This window comes from Polypterus senegalus, chromosome 4, assembly GCF_016835505.1.
Source record: "Polypterus senegalus isolate Bchr_013 chromosome 4, ASM1683550v1, whole genome shotgun sequence".
Lineage (NCBI taxonomy): Eukaryota > Metazoa > Chordata > Cladistia > Polypteriformes > Polypteridae > Polypterus > Polypterus senegalus.
The window spans coordinates 111,597,880-111,615,198 of NC_053157.1; the positions used below are offsets into that span (position 1 = coordinate 111,597,880).

At 40.3% G+C, this 17,319-nt stretch overlaps 1 protein-coding gene across 2 annotated transcripts in view; it reads left to right on the forward strand.

Annotated features, from left to right (window-relative positions):
* Nucleotides 1-5,509, forward strand: part of sh3rf1 (SH3 domain containing ring finger 1) — a 176,083-nt gene extending 170,574 nt beyond the window's left edge. For both annotated transcript variants that reach the window (XM_039751164.1, XM_039751165.1), the window contains exons 11-12: nucleotides 2,799-3,139; nucleotides 3,326-5,509. In XM_039751164.1, coding sequence (XP_039607098.1) covers nucleotides 2,799-3,139; nucleotides 3,326-3,494 — 510 coding nt within the window. In that variant the 3' untranslated portion in view covers nucleotides 3,495-5,509. The remainder of the gene's footprint in view (nucleotides 1-2,798; nucleotides 3,140-3,325) is intronic.
* Nucleotides 5,510-17,319: the final 11,810 nt, after the last annotated feature.

Consider the following 17,319-nt stretch of genomic DNA (forward strand, 5'->3'; position numbering starts at 1 on the left):
TCATAATCGGTTTGAGTTTCATGGTTTGTTTCAATGATGACAGTATTTGCAGGACTTGTGTTGAAGTGACATTCGGCATCTGTCAAGCGTTGTAAGCATACAACTGGTTTCATCGATAACTTCACATCCAGCTTTTGAGAGTTTAAACATTCATAAACATCAAAGTGTCCACTACTGAAATCGTCACCTGTGAGTCTAAGATGTTTAAGAGGCACTGGCAGTTGTCGAAAGGTGTGAAATATTTGGCCATTTCGGTACACTTGAAAGCGACAATCGAACAATTCAGCGGCAGCCATCAACTCACATGCAGAACCATAGGTGAAGGGCTTAAGCATTTCATTCTTATAGTGCTCCTGTGTAGTATAATTATCTCCTGTACTGTCATCAGTCCACACCTTGAACCTGTCCCAGTCATTCAATACATAAGACACAATGTTCCTCCGGATATCAAGAGTGAGCTTGATATGGCCGTGCAATATGTAACACAGAGAATGGAAAAGGTAGGTGCTATCTCCGGGCATGGAAACCACTCGATAAGTGACAGTTCTTTGATCAATGGTGATCACCTCAATAGACATGTTAATGGGGGTACGGTTGGAATGATAAAGGAAATGGGTACCTGAGCAATGTAAAGTAAGTCTAAAATACCTATACAATAACTATAATCGTAATAAACGAACAATAAAACAGCGGAGAAGCCATGGATTAAATAAAAAGGCTGTAGTTATCAGCAGGGAGACATGAATCCCGTGGCGAAGCAAGGAAGGGAATGTAGAGACCGGAGCGACGGACGGCCTTATATAGGCAGGCAGCCAACAACGTGGGAGGCATTGGGATGGGGGACCCAACGCCGCCTCACACGGTGAACAAGCTGCAGGCTATGGACGTATATTGTACGTAAGTAGGATTCAGTTAGCGTTGGGAACCCGCGTACCAAATTTCTTGAAGATGGGTCCGTAAGGTAACAAAGACTGTTGAAAAGTTCAATATGGCGGCCGACAGTGGCATCATACCACCAAAATAAGTACGTACATCGGTTTCGGTTAGCGCAGGGAAGCCGCCTACCAAATTTCGTGAAGATGGGGCCATAAATAAGAAAGTTCAACATGGCGGATGTTGTCGACCGTTATGACCGTTACGTGTAGAATTTCGACATTAAACCTGCTTAACTTTTGTAAGTAAACTTTAAGGAATAAGCCTGCCAAATTTCAGCCTTCTACCTACACGGGAAGTTGGAGAGTTAGTGATGAGTGAGTGAGTAAGAAGCAGGGACACCCAGAGAGCTTCCGGGAGAACAGCCGGCACTTCGGCCACACTGGGGCGTGTCAGCGGGAGATTGCCGGGGAGCACCTGAAGCACATCCAGGTGCGGATAAAAGGGGCCCGAAGAAAGGTGTTGTGTGGCCAGGACTTTGGGGGGTTGGTGTGCACTGACTTATGTAAATAGTTGTAAATAAACGTGTGGTGGTGACTTTACAACATGTCTGCCTGTCTGTGTCCGGGCCACGTCCACAATATATATATATATATGTGTGTGTGTGTGCGCATATATAGAAAGAATGCACGTCACACTTTTGCCGTCGCTGTACTTTGTATACGTAAACAGGACGATCTGCAGTCTACTTGTGACTTTACACTTTAGGAAGATAAGTAAATAATCTGGGTAAATAACATTCGATCTGGCTCTTGTATACAAAGTACAGTGATGGCAGCTTCCACCTGCAGCTATATACTCTTCAATACACGAGTGACTCACCATGCTAGTGACTGGGTTTTTAATTTTATTACAAATATTCTTGTGCACAGATACCTGAAAAACCCAACCATCTCAAAGGTACCTGGCTTCAGGGGGGTACCAGGAGACATTTGGCCCTAATGAAAGCAGTGTGTTGGTATCCTGCTGCTTTTGAGCTGTGACTGATGCTCCCTGTGGTCTCTCCTGAGAATTCCTGTCCTTAGGCGGAGCCCTTTAAAATACTGAAGACTTGGAGCACAGATGCTACAATACTAATCGCAAACCCTTTACAAAGATGTGTGTCATCTCTCAGACAAAGTGCATAGGCCAGCAGTTTTTTTTTGTGAACTATTACTTTTTACAAAATGTACCCTAAAGTTGTGTGTATTTATGTAATAAGTGACAGATACAAAAGAAATCTAACAAAACACTTGGCACAAAACAATAAACACAACTCAGTCCAGTTTTGCAGATGATGATGCTGTAGTTATGAAATGAAATCTCCTGTCATCAGCCTCTTGAAAATAGTTTTGTCCTGCTGTGGTGCCGATGTTTAAGATTTATAGAAGTTTGGAGCACTCCCAGAAAAGGATGTTTTCCAACCTAGCCAAAATCACAGGAACAAGTGGGGCACAAGACAAGAACATAAATCCAGTTAAAAAAAAACTGTAATCTGATGGGTGTATTTGTAATTTAATTGTGCAGCATTAAAACAAGAAGACACCACCATTTGCAATCCTGCCGGCATTGTAGGGCTCACTTTTAAAACTAGTGGCATCATCTTTCATCCTGCAACCACTGCGGCAACAGCTGGAGCTGCCAGTATTCCTGGGGCAGCTGGGATTTGCTGTCCATTTGAGTAGCAGCGCTGCTACAGCATTGTCTGTGTTTTCCTGCAATAGATCGCAAAACTCTTAAAATTTCCATTTAATTATTGTTTAACCAACTAATTTAAATCCAAGAATCACAAGGCCCAACCTGTATGTATTTTTGATTTTACAGTATTGGAGTTTTCAAAGTTTAAACTTGCATTTTTTTCCTTTTTTTTGTTTGGTGTGTTACAGAAGGAGAAAAAAGGTTTGCTTAAACTGCTTTCTGGAGCCTCAACGAAGCGTAAGCCACGCTCTTCACCACCATCCTCTCCAACGCTCGAATCTGAGCAGTTGGTTATGGAGATGCTGCAGGGTGCTGTGGGTCCTGAAGTTTCTTCTGGTACAGTCTCCCATGGAAGGGCTGTATCCTGTCCTGTTGATTCAGACGTGGCTGGGAATGCAGTAGCCAGTGATGTTCTGCACCGTAAAACCGGTTCTCTGGACTCCAGTGTGCCCATTGCTCCTCCTCCAAGGCAGCCATGTTCCTCCATGAGTTCACTCCAACAAGAATCTCGGCCAATTGTATGCGAAAGGTAAAAAAGGATCCCATGCTGTCAATAATAAATTACCTGCCTTTCCACGTAACGACCTTGTTGAGAATTACTTTTCCATTGAGACATGGAGATATTAGGAATTTGTTTAAATGCATAACTTTTTTTTTAATATACACATATTTTGGTGTTTCTCATTGTTTTTTTTTTTGTTTTTTTTAACACTAGGTACAGAGTGGTCGTCTCCTATCCTCCCCAAAGTGAAGCTGAACTTGAACTAAAAGAGGGAGACATTGTGTTTGTGCACAAAAAGCGTGAGGATGGCTGGTTTAAAGGCACACTCCAAAGAAATGGAAAAACGGGCCTTTTTCCAGGAAGCTTTGTGGAAAGCATCTAGAAACACAAGAAACTGAAATCTGCACAAAATTCACCACAACACAATCAAAGAAAATTAATGAATTATGAAAAAAGTATACATCTGCAAAACACTTGAGCACAATTTAAGACAAAACAAGAAATCCCCAATCAAGTTTTGCTTCTGTACTTTTTCTGTAATTTGTGCCTTGTACTGCGTTTGGATTTAAACACTTAAAAACACACAGTCACAAAATAAAGCCAGTTTACAGAGCTACAAGTAAATTAAGTTATTGGATTAGAAAAGTTTTTTTTTATGTAAGAAGCTGTAGGGTTTTAACTTGTTTAATTTATAAAGACTTGTGTGTCTGAGGAGAAGCTGGATTATCTCCTTTGCGTTTTCATTTGCCACAGTTACTGCGGCGATCAGAGGTACTTCAGATATTTTGGTAAGAATAAATGCGATTGTCCTTGTAAAGTTTTGTGATATTGTGGTCTGCACATGTTGTACAACTGAAGATGTTTCACCTTAAGGGGCACTTAAACATTTGTTAGACTTTTGGAGCCAATTTACATGAATATCATTGTTCTTGGATAGAATTGCCACACAAAACACCTGCAGGTCCCTAAAAAGAGTACAACAACAGAACCTTTGTATGCCAGTTAATGCTGCAGTTCAAATAAACCGATCCTGTGAAAGATGGGCTTGTTTATTTTAACATACCTTAGGCAGTGTGGGATTATTCAAACAAAATTCATATTGCAATGCTTAAAAGTTTGAATTTTTCCATCCAGATTGGTCTTAGAGTTTGCTAGCTAGAACATTTTTATACAGAGCGAGTTGACACTTTTCTGACAGAAGGACTATCTAAAGAATGAACAATCTTGATGAGATTTTTGTCATTGATCTGAGCGACAGCCTGCAATTTTAGTAATAAATTCCTTCCTATGGCGTCCACCAGTGCCGTGACAGATAAATATATAGTAGTGCTGCTTTCTGACCCAAGATGTGGCCATTAAATCAAATGACAAATTCCAAGATCTACTGCTATCACAAAGCTTAGAAGGAGTTCCAGATATGAGCCCCTGATTTTTAGATAATGCGAAGGGTTTATGTTCATAATGTACCAGCTCAGTGACTAACGTCTTGTGGTTTGACGACCAAGGGATGTTGTTAGGAGGAAGAAAAATCAAACTCTTAGACAGCACAGAACACTGTGAAGTATTGAGTATTTTATGTGCATTTCTGAATCATGGTAATTGCATGTGTTTTTAAAAAAGAAAAAATAGTTTTGCACCTTTGCTCTGTTTATCCGTTATTCCAGCAGGGAGGGCCGAAAACTGTACAGTTGGCTTCGTTTTGTAAAATACATCCGTATCACCCGGTGTTTTTAGTTGTGTTCAAGCGAGACAAATGTTACCTAAACCAGTTGTGTGAGAATACTGTTATTACTGTCCAGCATTGCCTTGTTAAATTCAAGGTAGCACTAAGCATTTCTGTTGTCCTCTTCTGTTTTCTCTTTTTTTTTTTTTTTTTTGTATTCTATTTGGTAATTTATCCAAATGGATTTACTTGAATTTAGGTGCAAAGAAATCCTGTTCTGTTTTATGAATTTGGCAGAGGATGTGTTGGCACAGTTTGTTTCTTCTGTTCTCTGGTTTCAGTTAAACTACAAATTAAGAAAGGAAAGAAAATACAGTACTGAAACCAAATTAATGATTTATTCACACATTTGTATAAATTACTGGTCAATGTTTTATACATTATCCCAATGATACCTCTGTTTATATGGTTTCTCTTAGAGTATTAATGAAATTAAATATATAAATGTATAATGTCAAAATGTTAAAAGGTTTTGTTAGCTAAAGTATGTATTTGTACAACTTATTTGAAAAGTTAGATTTATGTCACTTTTTATTAACTGTATATGGGGTTATGCAACCTAGAAACATATCAGACAAAAGTTTTTGCTAAAACTCTTCAATGTGATGGGATGGTTTGGGGACCTTTTTCTGGATAAACAAAAGATCAAATATATAAAAAAAATGTTCATAAAATGTGTCCTGCCTGAGTTTTTGAGATATTTCTCTGGCTGCATGACAACAGAATTTGTAGGAAAATAAATACACCTGTAAATATGACAAGTCAGCACAGCATGAGAAGAAACCTCAGCTTCACGTGGAGATGTTCATGTCAGCAGTAATGGGTCTTCATTAATTTTCAAATATCTTGTAAATGGAGGACCATAAATTTGGAGTTAAGCATGAAACTCAGAATGACAGCAACAGCTTGTTGCATAGAGAAGGTACGTCTCGTTAATTTTTAAAAATAAAAACTACAATATTTAGGAAGATGGTATTTGATCCACTGTTCTATCATTTCCACATGAATTCCTTGTGCCAAGGACTTTTTAAGCATTGTAATATTTGAAACAGAATACAGTACTGCACATGCTAGTAGTACGAGGAGGGAAGTTCAAGTGCCATAAATATTACATCAGACTTCTATTTCACTCCCCCAAGTGGATCCTGTTGGGTCTCTTCTTTTATTTCCCATCCAGTACAAAAGTTAACTGAATTATTAAGTTATGTGGAAAACAGGGCGGCACGGTGGCACAGTGGTAGCGCTGCTGCCTCGCAGTTAGGAGACCTGGGTTCGCTTCCCGGGTCCTCCCCGTGTCTGTGTGGGTTTCCTCCGGGCACTCCGGTTTCCTCCCACAGTCCAAAGACGTGCAGGTTAGGTGGATTGGCAATTCTAAATTGGCCCTAGTGTGTGCTTGGTGTGTGGGTGTGTTTGTGTGTGTCCTGCGGTGGGTTGGCACCCTGCCCGGGATTGGTTCCTGCCTTGTGCCCTGTGTTGGCTGGGATTGGCTCCAGCAGACCCCCCGTGACCCTGTATTTGGATTCAGCGGGTTAGAAAATGGATGGATGGATGGATGTGGAAAACAATGATTTGTGCTAGCAGATGTGGACACATTTGGTTACTGCACTAGAACATCACTAGTGGTCCATGAAGGTTATATATATATATATATATATAATGATGTGCCTAAAGAGTTGTTTCATAAACTAATTGTTGTGAACCCATTAGAATTCTTTAAATCATTACTGCTCTTCACTCTTTACAGAATACTTTTTCGGGGAGTTCAAGAAAGGCAGCGTGATATCCTGGTTTGTGGTTGTTGCTGCAGTGCCCTCGAGCAGAACTGAAGGCAATGATAAGGAATGTTATCCCCCACTCTTCCATAGTTCCTTGACACACTAGGTTCTTGGCACAACTCTTAGAGTCAGTGCTCCTAGTCCATTTTTATTGGGACTGTCACTGTTAAGAAATACAACTTTAGCTTTTGTTTTCTTGAAGTTGGAGGAGAAAGTTAAAAGCTTTAGCGTGAAAGAGCCCAAAATATTCAAATCCTTAATCTTTTCCTCACTTTATTTTTCCTTAACCTTTGAAGATTATGATTGCAAGTGAAACCATGGAACTGGTTATTAATGGTCACCACACCAAAGAGCCTCCACGTCCAGTCATTATTCAGGGAGATGATGTACACAGTGGGTGGTCCACTCCTACAGGTTCTCATCATTGACAAGTTGGACTGGTCTCTTAGCACAGAGCACTATATAAGAAAGGGCAGAACAGACTCTTTCTCCTTACGAGATTGCATTCCTTTAATGTGGGAAGTGACATCCTTCACATCTATAACTCTGTGATGGCCAGTGTTGTTTTCTGTGCTGTTGTGTGCTTGTCTAGAACATCACTTCAAGAGAGGCCCACTGAATCAACAGGGTAATTGAAGGGGAAAGCTCAGCTGTAGGTCACACTCTGGACCCCATGGGTGTAGTAATAAAGAGGAGGGTTAAAACAAACCGTTATGAACAATGTGGTCCATCCTCTTTCTGACATACTAAGTATTTTCAATTAATGAATTATTCAGCAGAAGTATGTCAAGAAACGCTACTTGGGCTCCTTTATAAAAGCAGTAATATGTGTGCACAAAGTCTCACTGGGACTTCACGCTTACCTTTAGTCAAGTCAGATGTGTTTTGTTCTTTATCGTAATTCTTGTGTGGGTTTGAGGGGGGTTATTGTTTGTTTGTAATATTTGTATACTTCTTGAATTTCTGCTGAAGCTAAATTTTTTCTTCAGGCCAATAAAGTGCTGTCTGTCTACAAAATCAAGGTGAGTGCAAAACTGTGCTTCTACCTGAAGGGGCCAAGTCTATCTAAAAAGCAAAAAGTTACGTCCAAAACCAGTTGGTGGGTTTTACAGTCAAGAGAAAGAATTCCAAAATGAAGAGGTGGAACACCCGAGTATACCAAATGTCACATTTCAGCTATTCACACATAAGGATGGGCTTTATTTCTTGGTCAAATGGAAAAATTGCAAAAGCGATCAAGGTCTAGATCTATCACCACAAAAGTGGAAAGTTTCAGAACTGTGGGCATGAACGCCAAAAGTTTTAAAATGTGCATAGATTAGTGCAAACCTTATCAAGATTGTCTTCTTTCAGATGAAATTAAGTTATTTCATATTCCGTTAAATGTTTAAGACCATTCTCTGTTTTGACACCGACTAAAAGTTAAAAAGTGTCATTCAGACATTGTGCAAGATGACTTTAATAATTAACCTGCTAAAACATTCAAAAGCAGCATTGGTTGGACGCTCTGGCACATGTCCATGCTTACTTATTTGACACTAACATGGACTTGCTAGAGAAGTTAACGGAGACGTCCACCCTGCTGCACCAGGGAGGGAATGTGCAAACACTGACGGAGATGCCAGGCGGCTCAAGACAGATTCCTGTTTAGAACACCCGCATGCAGCCATTTGTTTGATGCTCAGTATCTGTGGGCTAAACACCTCCAGAGAACAGCCAGTACTCGCAGCCTGGTTATGGTCTCTGGCTGCTCGGTTTTCCTCCCACATCCTACAGACAGTCAGCTTTGCTTAATGGGGGACTCGTGCCTTTATATTGTGAGTGGCTTTGTGTGAATGTGCGCTGAGGTGGTGTGACTTGTGCTACGTGTCTCCTCACATACCAGCAATGGCTAAAGCAGCTTCTGAAAAAAGATGACCAAATAGCACTGGTATCATCTCGGCTACCAATGCCAAACGGCAAAGATGTCTTTCTTGAGTCTGAGACGCCATAACGTTCCAGTACATACACACACTGCAAATTAGATCAAACTCCTGCTATGTGATAACAAGATTCAAACTTTGTTTTTTTTTTGTTTTGTTTGTTTTTGTTCAGTTGGTCTCTCTTATTAAACTGATGAGGATTCTTTTTGGCTTTTACACGTCTAATACAGCTTATGCACCATTTGTGAGGCATTGAAGAGGACTTCAAGAAAGTAATCTTAATATAACTTGGCCCACTTACTGGTTGTAAAGAAAAACAAGTCGGAACTGTGGAATCTGCCCAGGCCATGTTTGGTTGATTTGTATGAACCATCACATGAAATTTATCAGTTTGAAGAAGATCAACATCCATCCATCAACAATTAGAATTAGAACACAGGGGTCTGCTGGAGCCAATCCCAGCCAACACAGGGCACAAGGCAGGAACCAATCCTGGGCAGGGTGCCAACCCACCACAGGACACACACAAACACACCAAGCACACAGTAGTGCCAATTTAGAATCGCCAATCCACCTAACCGGCATGTCTTTGGACTGTGGGAGGAAACCCACGCAGACACGGGGAGAACATGCAAACTCCACGAAGGGAGGACCCAGAAAGCGAACCCGGGTCTCCTAACTGCGAGGCAGCAGCGCTACCACTGCGCCACCGTGCCGCCACAAGATCAACATATTAAATGCAAAAACTGAACTTCCATCCACACTTATAGGCTTATTTAACTTGTGATTGTGTGGAGCAGCAGAGGCTTGTGGAAGCTTCAAAGCAGGAACCAAAGAGAACAATACAATGGAGAAAGAGAAAAAAGAAAGCACAAACCACATTGAAGAAATGCAAGAATTTGTAATAATCGGGGAATTCTGGAGAGAATATTAAACAAGATTAAAAACTGTAAGTATCAAAAGGAGCAGAACCATATAAAGGCAATGACGATGTCAGACTACAGAGCAGGATGTATACTGTATACTGTAGCAATAGTCCACCTTAATAAAAGGACAAGTGCATCTGTGCGTCTTGTCTGGTTGCTATGTCTCTTTCATTCCAACAGATGACTCATCCATCACAAACATTAATAATGCTTTTACAAATTCCATACCAAATAGCGTATAACAGAGACACATGCATTGCATTTGTCATTCCAAAAGATGGCATGGTGTGTACAGTTTAAACACTTCTTTATCTTTAAACATCCAGCTTACAACATTAGCCATAAATCAATGACCTGTATGGCTTAAAATTAAGATACTATAGAGAGAGAGCAGATAGAAAAGACAGGCACATTCAGGAATGAATTATATGACTACTTCAGCTTGGAATTCCAAGATGGTTGGCTTTATCCAGAGCTTTGGGACAGAATCAACTCTCACAAATGTTTACAAACTTACCTAAAATAAAAATGTCACTTGATTTCTTTATCAAAAAGATCCCAGTTACATACGCTTTCAGCTAGAAGCTACTGTGGAGTTGCCTATTGATAAGTAATAACTTGTATAGAACGTGATTAACTTCTGAACATTGATGACGGTGTAATGGTAATCGAGACACTGCAGGTAGAATCGAGCGGAATGGCACTTTGCTGTTTCTTTGGTTAAGACAAAGTCACTCAGGCTAAGCCTCAGGTCGCTATACAATGTCATATAGTGGTGTTGCCCCAAACCTTGAGTAAGCCAAAGTGAATGATGATTTCAGGAAATGATGGCAAATAATCTCTATATAATATACAAAAAAACCTGCGGCACGAACAAAACTTTTTGGAAGATTTTATCACGTCCCGCAAGTTAAGACCTTGGCCATGAGATTTTTTCAAGTCATGCCCACCTCTCAAACATTTACAACCACGCACACGGTAATCTCACCTCTCTTTCGTGTGAATGCTTCTGACAGACACAGTTTCTGCTCTGTCAGCTCTTACAAATTTTATTTACAAATTTTAATTACAAAGTTTTCCTCATTTTAAGTTCCTAATTAAGAAGTATTGTGTCCAAATCTTATTGAAGAATTTCATCACGAAGGATTATCAACAGAAAAAATGAGTACAGGGCAATCCTAGCACCGAGAAACGATGAAGTCAAACAAATTAATGCCAATAATGACGATCGGTTAGACGGCAAATTGGTTAAATGCGTATCAATAGACTTTGTTGAAACAGTTGTTGGTGATTGTGTGGAAGATGAAAACATCAACTTACAATATCAATATCCCAAAGAACAACTACAACCATTAACACCATCCGGTCTTCCATCGCATGAATTACTGTAGAAAGAAGGATGTATCCAAGAAAGGTAATGTAGTACATCTTCTGCAGATAACATTACACAACAAAGGAGATCTTGATATGCCATTCATATTAAAATGTTAACAGTTTCCCATTATAATAGCTTTTGCAAAGACAATTAACAAATCTCAGAGCCAAACGTTCAAAAAAGACTTTTTATTTAATGGAGAGAAAGAAACAAAATTCAATCACGGCCAGTTATATGTTGCGTTGTCACGATGAAAGTCCAAACACAGAATCAAAATTCAATACGATATTGATGAAAATTTAATTAAAAACAATTGTGTTTAATGAAGTTTTACAGTAAAAGTGTAAGTTTAAAAAGTATTTGTGTGTTAATTTCAAAGCCAAACAGAACAAAATCGTATTACACAATGAATAAGTTCAACGCAACATGAAACATAATTTACTTTCAAATTACTACGTTTTAGTCTTTTTTACTATGGTAAATTACTCACTGTAATGTAAAATAATTCATATGTAACAATTCCCAGGAAAATAAAATCTGCTTAAATTGTATAACCGCATCCCCATATGCGAGCAACAGAACCGCAAAGAGGCTAATGTGTAGTGCAGGCATGGGGGTTGGCGAAGCGAGCAGGGGGCAAACCCCCTGTTTTTTTTTTAATTAAAATGATGGGAAAGGAATTTTAATTCTATGATTCATAAAATGACTTTCTAGTTCAATGTGCACCAAGCACACCATGATTCAGCTAAAGATTGTTCATCGTTCTCCATTGTCTAAGATACCAGGACAAGTGATATCTTCAGGCACGGGTTTTGGGAATGCTTTGTTTACTTTTGTATACCTGCTGGACAGCCTTTCAGTCTAAAATGTAATCCAACAATAATGTCTGGAGTCCTACCAGACTGCACAAAAGTGTAATATGACGTATTGCTTGTGATACGCTATAACGCAGTGTTTCTTAACCTTTCTTGTGTTACAATTCACGACCCATTTTATCTCAAGTGGGTCCTCTTGGTGATTTGGGCACAACTGTCAGAGTGGGGACTGAATCGAGCCTGTCCAGACACTCTTGCGACCCACTGACTTTATAAACAACTAGCCAAAGCCCACCGTAGTATACGGCGGTGTAAGAATAGGAACGGAAAACGGGGAGAAAGGAATTCAATATAACAAAGGCTTAGGAAACCACCGTCGCAGTATAACGAAAATAGCAAGGAGTGAAACCAATGCCAATGGTCGAGAGAGTACCTTCCTGTAGCAGGCTACGGAAAACATAGACCTATATAGATTGACACAGCATTCACTTTCTTGCCCAGTCGACACGATAAGACAGCACGTCCGCCCTATTGCGAGTGGTAAATGTGCCATTTAAACTAATACAGGTAGACGTGGAAACCAGGTTTTCTGATGAAAAAGCAATAACGTTTTAAACAGTATCGTTTACATACAACAGATTTTGGCAAATGCAATTATTTATATCCATGTATATACTGATAATGGCAATTATTAAATAATAATAATAATTTATTATTATTATTATTATTAAATAATTCCTCCCGTATAAGTAACATTTCTCGGACTGCTTTCTTCCATCTCCGAAACATTTCTAGACTTTGTCCTGTTTTTACACAACACAGTACTAAAGTATTGGTTAATGCCCGAGTTACCGGTTCTTTTATCTGGAACATGTTGTAAATGTTTGTGCCAGCCAATGTCTCCATAAGGGAATAAAAGTGGGTAAACCATAGGATCGCAATTCATATTGAGTGTGGAAATCTGTCTACAGGAGACAGATGCAAATGTCCCTTTCGGCAGGCAGTTCGCCATCTTCTCCGATGAAAATCACTGCAACATTGGTGTAACATGTCGGGGCATATTGTATCGTTGTAAATTCTGCCTCGAGTTTTCCTCGAAAAGCTTTCGTACAGCTGCTGTTGGACTGGACTGAGCAATTTAAGCGTACTGCAGATGCTTGGTGAGAAATGCCGTGTCGGCAGCGTGTGGGCGGGACCGGTTTTGAGGGTGAATGTGGGAGGAGAGTTAGAGTTGGCGGGCGGGGCTCTGTCATGAGTATCCCATGACGCGGTAGGAGGGTTAGAGTTGGCGGGCGGGGCTCTGTCGAGCGTATCCCATGGTCTTAGAGTTGGTGGGCGGGGCTCTGTCTTACTTGTGCTCACTGTCGTGCGTACCCATAGTGAATTATATATATAGATAGCAACTCGCGACCCACCAGAAGAAGCCCATGACCCCCTTTAAGTGATTGAGCATGTTACACACGTGTGCTGGGAAGACAGCTTATGGGCTCAAATAACTGTACTTACCCACGAAACCAGGGGTTGGCGCTGTCCACTAATCCCTTCTCTCTTTTTCCTTCTGTAGACCAGCAGACTGAACACCAGTCCTCTGATGTCACTTCCAGTTCAACTGACATCACTTTCAGTTCCTGTGCCTCTCGACCTGTCCCTTCCTGTCTACTCACCATAGAATCGCCATTTTCTTTAGTTCATTCATTTCTATTTTAAACTTTTTTTTTCTAATTTCAGTTTGCTTGCCAAGTATACGTGGTGGTGACCTCAAACCTTGACATGCTCTTTGTGTTTATTTTACAAGCAACATTGCTGTAGCAGACCAGGGGCGGCCTTAGGCATGTGCAAACTATGCACCTGCACAGGGCCGCCAAATCCCAGGGGCCGCCACGTCAATATATATTGAAAATAAAACAGAAAGAGAAAATAACAACACAGCTGACAGCTGAAGCGAAGCTAGTGCAAGTGGTCGAGTCGTCTTACAAGTTAATGTTTCACCCAGTTTTAATAAAGTACTAGTGTTAGCGCTATAGTCATAGTGAATTTCTGGTCGGATTGGGGACACAAGACATTCACATACCCATTCTAAGCAAAATGAAGGGATTTCGAGTACATGAATCTGGTTATTCGAAACGAAAGAGAAAGGAGGCTCAGGAGGGTTTCATTGTGTCACAGGAAGGAGCAATCCTGAACTTTATCATAAGTTAAACGCTTGTGTCATGAGCACGAGGCGGCTATGCAGTGTCCGCAACAGATGTGGCCATCCGCCGTCCATAAGATACCATATTGGCATTGGCGGGCGAAGGGGCTACCGATTCTTTCTCTGCCCAGGGCCGCCACGAGCCTAGAGCCGCCCCCGATAATGCAAGACTTAGTCTGATTCACTAGTAGAATTCAAATCTACCCTTTATAACTAAGTGGATATATTGTCTCAAAATTGGGAGAAAAAGCCGTTCCGAGCTGTAAACAATGTGAAGACTTCACTGGCGAGGGGTTGTGAGAACAAAGTGGATGCTCGGAGGTGCGGAATGTCGGGCTGCACCACCGGGTCGAGAGTTTCGCAGTATCAGGCGGCGTCCTCTCTTCTCGCACTGTTTGTGACACTTCAAGTCCTCGTCGACTCATGGCAGAGTAGAAATCATTGCGAATGAGTGTGATCGGCAGCATTGGAGCAAAACTCTTTGTAAATTGCGCTTCACGGCTACTTACTGTCCCTTAAGGTGAGTTCGGGTCACTAAAACCCCGCAACATTCAAGGTTGCTTTTGTGATGAATTCTTTTAAGACGATGGAGGGTTTACATCTAAGAAGATGTACCGACCTCTTCATGTTAAGTTTTGGACTTGGGAATTGTTTGGACCTTCTGCCCATTAAGCATGGAAGGGCAGCGTCCACATTTCTCAGAATAATGTTTTCTCTTAAATCACAGGCACGTAGTGCAAGGTTGTCAAGCAGAAATTTGCAGGATCGCATAGAAAATGTCATTTCTACATTGTAGCGCCTTTCACAAGATATCTGCTACAGAGAGATGATCCAAATACATTTAAGCTGCTGTTAGTGATACTTATCTGTTGTGTTATAGCGCCTTTAAAATGTACTTTACCCAAAAGCACTCCAGTACTGCTCAATGTATCTTTACTTCTTATATGTTAATGTTTTACTGTTTAATAATTTATATACTATATTTTATTTTTTTCCCTTGCACTCAGTGAGCGAAGCCACTGGGTAATCAACTAGTGCAAATATAAAAACCAAGTTAAAGATAAGGTGCTGTTGATACTTCTTATGTTTTCTAAATAGTTATTTGTTCAGTTCCTCTAGTATTTATAATTTATTTTATTACTTCCGGCAGCACATTTAGAGCAAGTGTAACTTTTATAATTTGGCAACACATTCTTTATTTTTAACTTTAAAACTACAGCTTGACAGTGATCACATTGCTGATGTAACTTTAGTAGACAGTGGTCTTCAAAGAAACATCGATATAAGGACGAAAACGTAATGCTTTCACATGGGCGGAAGTTTTGAGTATTTGACAATCTTCTCCTTAGTTGCCATTCATTTCTCTCTTGTTCTTGTTCTCGTATTTTGTATCCCAGACTTTGTCTAGCATGCCTATAAGCCACCATGTTTGCCTGCTGCTCAATTGCTCTGTATTCCGGATTACTTCTTCCTTGTCTTTGTGCTTCAGCGTCTTTCTCATTTTTCATCACTTGATCGCCTTCTGTGACTTGCTTGACACTCAGCAGATGTCACTGCTCTTCTTCTTCTTCTTCTTTCCCCCATCATGGTGCTTGTCATTTGGTTTTGTGTTCATTTTGCCATAAAGATGCAGCCACAAGTCACTTTGCCATCCTTTATTTAAGTTTAATAAAGTTTGATGATCAATAAACACAATACGCACAGTTGATTATGAATTCTAATATGTACAGTGGTGTGAAAAACTATTTGCCCCCTTCCTGATTTCTTATTCTTTTGCATGTTTGTCACACAAAATGTTTCTGATCATCAAACACATTTAACCATTAGTCAAATATAACACAAGTAAACACAAAATGCAGTTTTTAAATGATGGTTTTTATTATTTAGGGACAAAAAAAAATCCAAACCTACATGGCCCTGTGTGAAAAAGTAATTGCTCCCTGAACCTAATAACTGGTTGGGCCACCCTTAGCAGCAATAACTGCAATCAAGCGTTTGCGATAACTTGCAATGAGTCTTTTACAGCGCTCTGGAGGAATTTTGGCCCACTCATCTTTGCAGAATTGTTGTAATTCAGCTTTATTTGAGGGTTTTCTAGCATGAACCACCTTTTTAAAGTCATGCCATAGCATCTCAATTGGATTCAGGTCAGGACTTTGACTAGGCCACTCCAAAGTCTTCATTTTGTTTTTCTTCAGCCATTCAGAGGTGGATTTGCTGGTGTGTTTTGAGTCATTGTCCTTTTGCAGCACCCAAGATCGCTTCAGCCTGAGTTGACGAACAGATGGCCAGACATTCTCCTTCAGGATTTTTTGGTAGACAGTAGAATTCATGGTTCCATCTATCACAGCAAGCCTTCCAGGTCCTGAAGCAGCAAACCAACCCCAGACCATCACACTACCACCACCATATTTTACTGTTGGTATGATGTTCTTTTCTGAAATGCTGTGTTCCTTTTACGCCAGATGTAACGGGACATTTGCCTTCCAAAAAGTTCAACTTTTGTCTCATCAGTCCACAAGGTATTTTCCCAAAAGTCTTGGCAATCATTGAGATGTTTCTTAGCAAAATTGAGACGAGCCCTAATGTTCTTTTGCTTACCAGTGGTTTGCGCCTTGAAATCTGCCATGCAGGCCGTTTTTGCCCAGTCTCTTTCTTATGGTGGAGTCGTGAACACTGACCTTAATTGAGGCAAGTGAGGCCTGCAGTTCTTTAGAGGTTGTCCTGGGGTCTTTTGTGACCTCTCGGATGAGTCGTCTCTGCGCTCTTGGGGTAATTTTGGTCGGCCGGCCACTCCTGGGAAGGTTCACCACTGTTCCATGTTTTTGCCATTTGTGGATAATGGCTCTCACTGTGGTTCGTTGGAGTCCCAAAGCTTTAGAAATGGCTTTATAACCTTTACCAGACTGATAGATCTCAATTACTTCTGTTCTCATTTGTTCCTGAATTTCTTTGGATCTTGGCATGATGTCTAGCTTTTGAGGTGCTTTTGGTCTACTTCTCTGTGTCAGGCAGCTCCTATTTAAGTGATTTCTTGATTGAAACAGGTGTGGCAGTAATCAGACCTGGGGGTGGCTACGGAAATTGAACTCAGGTGTGATACACCACAGTTAGGTTATTTTTTAATAAGGGGGCAATTACTTTTTCACACAGGGCCATGTAGGTTTGGATTTTTTTTTCTCCCTAAATAATTAAAACCATCATTAAAAACTGCATTTTGTGTTTACTTGTGTTATATTTGACTAATGGTTAAATGTGTTTGATGATCAGAAACATTTTGTGTGACAAACATGCAAAAGAAGAAGAAATCAGGAAGGGGGCAAATAGTTTTTCACACCACTGTATGTACCATGCCCAGGGGATTATCAATGTATAAGCTTGTGGAGACTATGGTTTTATCACAACAGTAAAGTGGCCACAAGGTTGACACAACATTTTTTTTTTTTTAATTTCCAGAACATATCAAGCTGTATTCATAAT